The sequence below is a fragment of the Amblyomma mixtum genome, chromosome 4 (genome assembly GCF_055824585.1).
Source record: "Amblyomma mixtum isolate Tamu chromosome 4, ASM5582458v1, whole genome shotgun sequence".
In the NCBI taxonomy this organism is placed as follows: domain Eukaryota; kingdom Metazoa; phylum Arthropoda; class Arachnida; order Ixodida; family Ixodidae; genus Amblyomma; species Amblyomma mixtum.
The window spans coordinates 82,271,398-82,278,751 of NC_143015.1; the positions used below are offsets into that span (position 1 = coordinate 82,271,398).

General features: G+C 47.8%; 1 protein-coding gene across 1 annotated transcript; it reads left to right on the plus strand.

Moving 5' to 3' along the window:
• Positions 1-423: 423 nt before the first annotated feature.
• LOC149347200 (uncharacterized) lies at positions 424-5,597 on the plus strand. The gene is made up of 2 exons (XM_089586940.1): positions 424-761; positions 2,850-5,597. Exons 1-2 carry the CDS (start codon positions 657-659, stop codon positions 3,924-3,926), a joined length of 1,182 nt encoding a protein of 393 aa, XP_089443066.1. The 5' UTR covers positions 424-656; the 3' UTR covers positions 3,927-5,597.
• Positions 5,598-7,354: the final 1,757 nt, after the last annotated feature.

Genomic DNA, 7,354 nt, shown 5'->3' on the forward strand with positions numbered 1-7,354 from the left:
AGAAAATTACATCTAATTATTGGTTCGTCCTTTCTTTACTCTCCCCTATTAAGGTTGCGGTATGTGTATATTTTGACAAAAGACAGCCGCGGTTTCTATGTGCTTTTTGCCTGTAGTGTAGCTTTCACCCCAGTACGTTGATTGCTCTCTCGAAACCGCTCCACTGACGTCACGCGGGCGGGGTAGAGGCAGCAGCGTCGTCGTCTTTCGTCAAGCCGCGCCGCACCCCTGCGTGCGTCGACAAGGTGACGCTGTCGCTCCGGCCGCGTTTCTGTCGTTGCCTTCGTAAGAGACTGTGGCGATCGCTCTCGTGGGACGAGCGTTACGCTAAAGAAAGATAAAAGGGGGGAAGACAGAAGGCTCCGGCTGAGCGTGGGAAGGGCGATACGGTGGAGGCTCGGGGAGGGTGCAAAGTCACGTGCGCTCTTCGGGGCCGTCCACGCGGGTTTGTTTGCAGCGTTTGCGGCTTGAACGTTTGGCTGAGAGAGAGAGTGCGGAGCGGAACGCGCCGAGCTTTCGCGGGCCAACGAAAGACTTCGAAGGCCGCCGTTGTGAGCGGCGAGCGAACGAGGCGAGAGAGTGGTGGTCGCGCCTTTCTTTGATGCATCGTCGTGGTGGAGCTGTGCCAGCGAAGGGAACGTGTAACAGCCTCGGCGATGCCAACGCGCCAGCGAGGACGGGCCTCCTGGGAGCTCCCGGTGCTCCTGCTATGTGCGACCTTTCTAGACGGTCTGCCTTCGAGCTGGTCCAGTGCCTTGCAGGTACGTCGGTACCCTACTTGAATTCTTTGGTCTTACCGCAAGAGCTACATCATCGGTGGATCGATGGTGCATGCGATACTCGAAACTTTCAGAAGGTTCGTTTAGGCTGCGGCAAATTCTTTTGGAGGTTTTTTTCTCAACGGTGAAAATATGTGTCCCTAAACGAAGGCTGCGACGGAATATTCTTCTCTTGTCATTGTTCCTGTTGTTCTCTTGCATTTTCGCCGCTGTCACCTCCGTTAACAATCTCTAACGCGTGTGCAATGCGTAAAGTATATCTGCGATGCGGCTATGTTTTACAGATGAAAAATTTCTATTCCGGCTCCGTTATTATTTGTTTGGTTTATGAAGACAATATCTTAATCCCAGCAGTACATTATAGGGAACCTATGTGAAAGAACACGTTGGGTTACGAAGTTGTAGTGGTTTTGAGGGTCGTTTTAACAGCTTCTACAATAGGTTTAGCACCTATTTATTTTAGTGTTTCAGCTCGCTACTGCCGTTAGTTTCTGCCCTCTTTTTCCGCGACTCTTGCGAGTATTTCCTCTGTGCGGGTGGTCTGAAGGAACTTCTAACGCCGGAGCGCAGAAACGCTGCTTCTATGATTTTTGAAATGCCAGCAACCAAGTCACCGGCCAAATACTCACCACTCCCCTTAAATGATGTTTCCGATGTACGCCTGTCACGTGTCCCCAGGAACCCATTATATGCTGGAACCATCCATGCTGTTAGTACTCTTTTTCGTGTTTTGGTTTAACAGGTACACAGAAACGAATACAACCCGCACTAGTTTTTGAAACTTTGATAAAACACAGGTAGCTGACGAGTAACTGCATTCTGCTATTCGAGAATAATTTTGTAAAACACATTACCTGCATCAAATTTTTTGACGTATGGTTTAATGGGAACCTTTATTGGTGGATACATGTGGAATCCCTGCTAGCAGATACTCGCGGGGTGAAAGAAGTGATAAACCTTTTGGAGCAACTGAGCCTGAAAAAGAAACTGCATTACTGTCTATTACACTCACCTCTGTAGTATTCGCTTTAGTCTAGGGAACCACCACAAAAACAAACCTCGAATCACTTTTTACAGTGGAAAAAAGGGCGGTAAGATCCATTTGTAACCTCAACTTCTTTGCACACACTACGCCCTATATATATAAGCGCGGATTACTCGGAATCATGCTTAAATTATCGCTCTCAGCATTTCGTCCAAGACAGGCCGCCAAAGAACACTTCATCAAGACTTTTGCCAAAAACAACTTCACAGAATTTAAGACATAAAAAAATTTATATACTACCAATACGCAGTAACTATGAAACATACGCTGTGTATTTTCAAATATATACCATGTTATACAATCACTTGAGTGTCCTAGAGAAGCTGGAAACGTCATTCTAACCTTTATTTCTGAAGATATGAAAAATATTTGGAAACCTTTTCTGCGGGACATTCTCGTATATGTCAAGTTTTGTTTTCCTTAAAAGGGTTGGATAAACGCTCTCATTGTTCGTTTGAAATTTCTGGTTAAATCACTGCGTCTTCAGATGTTGTTTAGTGTATTTTTTCTATTTTTAATGAAATTGCTACTTGCTATGCTATTGTTTTCTTTCCTTCTTTGTTTTCTTTGTTTCCAGTAGTATGTATAAATGTTTTCGGTATTGTGGTCTTTGTCAGGCAAAAATCATTACCTTTTCCACAGCAGCTGATGCTACGTCTCAAAGAACTAATAAATTCAAATTAAAAAAAATATTCATCTTATAGTTCGGACTGTTTTATGGGGAATATTTATGATTCGACAATATTTTCTCGAGGATTGAAGCCAACGCATTTTTGTACATTTTTTATGAGATTGCTTTTTCATTCTAGTTTTTTTATGGATTCATCTGGAATATCTCAACTGTGTTCGGGCATCCTAGAGTGTTTACTTACACTTAATGCTTATGTTTAATTATACTTTGAAAAAGGCCGATCTGTGAGATTAGACAAACTCTGTCCTGTGTTTGGTTGCATCATGGGCATTTTTGTGGCGCTACATATTTGCTCCTGCCTTAAGTAAATCATAATCTTACCATTCATCTCCAGGGTCCCAACGTAGACGGAGAAGCTTGGTGGGCTCTTGTGCGTCGTGAAAACCTGCACGCTGGCATCTGTACTTCGGGTGAAGACCTGTGTGAGCGCAATGACCGAAGCAACGTTTGCCGCTGTGATGCGGACTGTGCAAAGTACGGTGATTGCTGTTTGGACCGGAGCGACGCATCGCTGACCAGCCTAGATGCTCGCGCAGACCAGGCTCATTCGCCCTGGCGCTGCCTGTTCGTGAACGGCCGTGAGTTCTACGGCCTCGCTTCTTGTCCGGACGATCCGGCTGTGGACCCCGACTTACGCAACCATTGCCTCGGCAAGGGAGACCAGCTGAAGGCCCTTCAGGACGTGCCCGTCTACAGCAATGCTTCTCGAATCATGTACGCCAATGTGTTCTGCGCCGCCTGTCACAACGACCTCCAGGGCTTGATGGCCTGGCAGCTGGAGCTTCGGTGCAACCGTGCCTTGGAGGCCAACACTGTCCTCAAAAGCCTGGCTCGCGGACGCTACGGCAAGATGAGCCACGCACTGCATGGCGCCGATGGGCTGACGTGTCGGCTCCAAGTCGTCGACGTGGCGTCCGAGGCCTTCTGGCGCGAATTGCCCGGATTGCGCGAGTGCCGAATTGCAGTGTCCAGCTGTCGGAAGGACGCCGCGCCGCGTGACGTTCGGCTCTGTTCCAGTTACACAGCTTACGTCTACTCGCCGAGGAAGTTCTCCAACTACCGGAACATCCACTGCTTCCGGTGTGCCCATAACCTGCAGGCGGGCGTGGAATGTGGCGCCCGCCCTGCAATGTACGGTCATGACACGCCGGACGTGTCTCACGTGGTCATGGGAAAGCGAAGCCATTTTGTGAATCCGCGTCGGTGTTCGAACACGTCGACGCACATCTACGATCCCCTGAGTGACGTTTGCTATGAGACACCGGTCTTTCCGAGCGAAGGTGCGGGCGATGAGCCCTCTCATGCGCCCGTAGAGCGCGCGGCAGCTGCGATGATTGCACTAATCGTCGTGTTAGCAGTCGCAGGCAGGATTGACGGGATTTTCATGACTCGTGACTACAGTGTGGATTGAGATTAGGACACTTCGTTTTGTGACCGCTCCTGGGCGAAAACTGTAATAGTGTCCTGCCGTATCTTTTTCAATGTGCCATGGTGTAAACCATGGCACATTGGTGTTACTCTGGTGTTCTTGACTCAGGGGAACCGTAGCGCTTGCGGCTCTTAAAATCATTGAAAATTGGCGCATCGTTAATTTTTTTTTTATTTTGGCCAGCGCTTTTCTTTTTGATGTCGCGTCGCCAGATAGTTCTCATTAATGCTCCGTCTGGCGGTTAGCTAGTTCTAGGAGCCCGTTTTCACTAGAAAAATAACAGGGTGAAAGAAGCCCCTAAATGAAAAAAAAAGTTATTTTTGAGTACACGAGCTTATTCGTATAGTAGTAGCTTGAGCGAAGTTATTGCAATTTAGACCGACTGTACGTTACCAAGGAGCTTACGGTACTTCACTGTTACGTTTGTCGAGCCTTCTCCTCCCATAAGGCCAAATGTTTTACAGAGCTGTTCCTCAGTAGTGCGTTTTCGCTCTCTGTAGTGTGCTGGTTATCACGGAAACCTGTTAACAGCTTTGTGGTCCGCTTCGCACGCGGGGGCTAGGTGAGAAAAAAAAAATGTTGCATGGGGATATATGGAAAACAAGGTTTTCCTGAAGCCTCCGCTCTTGAATCATGCGCGGGGGCTTGAGTGTGTTCCCTGTTATCATGGTGCAAAAGTTGGGTGTAATCTCAGCGCAGTTGCGTGTATGCTTACGTGCGGCGTCGACCCTTCTGCCACCGAGGTGATAGCGGCTTTGCCGAGTGTTCTCAGAGGTAGCGATAAGGGTTGCCAATCGGCGCCAGTGAGCGACGGAAAGGCTCGGCCGTATGCCACGTGAAACGAATTGCTCTTTTTTTTTTTTCACTTGTTGCGTAAAAAAATACTCCCTGCCTCTGTCCTTGTTTGCGTCTGCTGTGCTCTTTAGTTATTGTGTGCTGTTTCTTATCGTTAGTTACTGGTGTCTTTCTGCACTGCCAATTTGGTGTACGCATATATTTCTTTAATATGATCCGCCCTTCACCTCGGTAGAGAAATTGAAAACAAATTTGAAACAGATATATGACAGTGACAGCTTGCATTCTATATATATTGTCACGACCAGAGGAGCCGTGAAGGTAGGCGTCGTGAAGAACCCAAGACTGGGAGCCTTCTTTTAATTATAGAGCCAGCTTCCACGACACCAAACAGAACAAGCGCGCCGCGAGAGTCCACCGCCGCTTCGTCGTCGTCCTCGATTCAGCGCGGAGGCCGCGCGGCGCGTTAGGCGCGTGGCAATATATAGAATAGTGAACATTTGCAGTTAACATTTGCGAAAGTTTTGTATGAACTAACGGAGGGCTCTTTGAGAGTGAGGAGGAACAATTCGTGCGTTTTTGCGGTTGAGAAACCGTGCAGTTCAGATTCATCAGTGTCTTAAGGAAAAGACATTGCAGATTATAATCTGTTGCAACTGTTATGTTAATTTGACCTATGTTCTGTGTGTTACACTGTGCAGCTTTGCGTTTCTTTTAAAATAACCATGTTCCTTTCATGTCATCGAAGAATAATTTATTTTCATAAATCCCCATGTTATTTACCAGCTCTAGTTCTTTGTGACGCCTCCAAACTGCTGGCTGTCCATGAACAAAGTGGGTTGAAATAAACTATTCATGTTAAAAAAAAATTGTCTTGTCATCGATATGCAGATCGGATGCAAATGCGTGTCAATAGACGTTCATGTTCATTTGCATTTACGACACATCCCACTCAATTCGTTATATCCACCCCTATCGGAAACTTTATGGGTTTTTTTTGTGCTTCTTCGCACTTGGATTTTTTTATTTTGTTTTCCCTGGAGAGAAGAATCTCCCGTTTATCGCGGACGCGCTCTCCAGAGGTCCTGCTGTTCGGCTAGCAGGGTTCTCCGCACGTCTTCGACGCTTTGTATGCCGCTCGTTGAAGGTGCCGCTTCCGTGAGACCCACTCGCAAGTTCCCCACAGCGCAGTTAAACCGCCAAGGCACAACTCGCTCACAACCACTTCACTTAAGAGAGGCATACGGCTCGCTCGCTCTGATATCTCCGCTCTTATTCTCAGCGTACTTTTCTTTTCACTCTCCGTCGTCAACGGTAGCCACCCGCCGGGTTCTTCCCGTGAGAACCACCTCCTTCAGATTTGCCATTCCTCCGTCCGCGTTGCAGCCACCTTTCGAACGGTCGCCTTACAAGTGGAGAGAGGTATTTTATTAAGCGCTCATTAGCATACAAATGAAAGCCAATCAGGTTTAACTGAAACATTTTGATCAAAGAAAATTTCTGCCACTTACGGGAATCGGAAGCAGTAATACCGTCCCTCTGGGGTCGCGGCTCTATCAGCTAAGGTAGCCACAAAGGAGACCAGATGGAAAGGCGATACAGATTTTAACAGGGTAGCGTTGAAGGCTTCGGTCTCCAGGAAATTCGTGTCCGCGTTGTCGGCAACGGCGTTGTGAGTGAAAAATCACGAGAATGGCTCTGGTGGGTTGTCCCGAGAGAGAAACCTGGGAGGCAGGTGGGCCCCCTAGGTCGCGTGACCTTTCGCCGTCATCACAACCTGCCCACCGGATAGAGAACAAACAGCCCACAGTGCCAGGTTGCAGTTAAATTAATGATTGGTCGCTCCGGAGGAGCAACCTTACGCGCACAAGAACTACTGGCTGGGAGCACCTGCCATTGCATGGCAGTGGCGCATCTCTTATCCGCTGCACCACTGCGCATCGCGGTGCGTGAGGACTCCCAGGGATCGATTAATATAAAGTCAAGAATGACCTTCTGCATATATGAGACTCAACCCATTGCGTTATCGCGTTACACCCTTAAGGCCGAGCTTCAGTGTCCCCTGCAATTTTTATCACGAACACGATGCCAGGATTCTAGCCATATGGCCGAGATTTGATGGGCGCTAATGAGTGGATTAACCCCTGACCTACACCTGGACTACCCTAAAGCTCCTATGATTAAAACTGGTGTCTAGTACAAAGCTTGCTTCCTAGCGTTGATTGTTTTCATTTATTTCATAATGGTACTCACGAGAAGAATATGTCGTCCTAGTTTTCAACTTTTTTTTTTGTAGAAGTTATTTCTGCCTGGGTGATTGACTTGTCCAGTTCATTTTCTTTTTCTTCGCAGTAGAAAGGGTTGCAGAGCGCCAAGTATCACACTTGTTTCACTTCCCAGCGTGTGCATCACGACTTTGGCGAGACTGCGCTACAACAGCTGCCCAGTCAGCATTCCAAATGGTGGAAGTCCGCCAGACACGTTGGCGGGCCCGACATAGCTGCACGCCTCAGCGCGGTTGCCTTGACAGCTTTCTTTTCAATATTTCTGTACTTTTCGGCCACTTTGTCTGCTTACCTCACCCAAGAATGACGTCTGCTGCCACCGCGGTGTGT

Excerpts from the sequence above, each read along its gene's own strand:
- LOC149347200 (XM_089586940.1), top strand. The coding sequence starts at position 657 with ATGCCAACGCGCCAGCGAGGACGGGCCTCCTGGGAGCTCCCGGTGCTC. Across the intron at positions 762-2,849 it reads GCTGGTCCAGTGCCTTGCAG|GGTCCCAACGTAGACGGAGA; the intron begins GTACGTCGGTAC and ends ATTCATCTCCAG.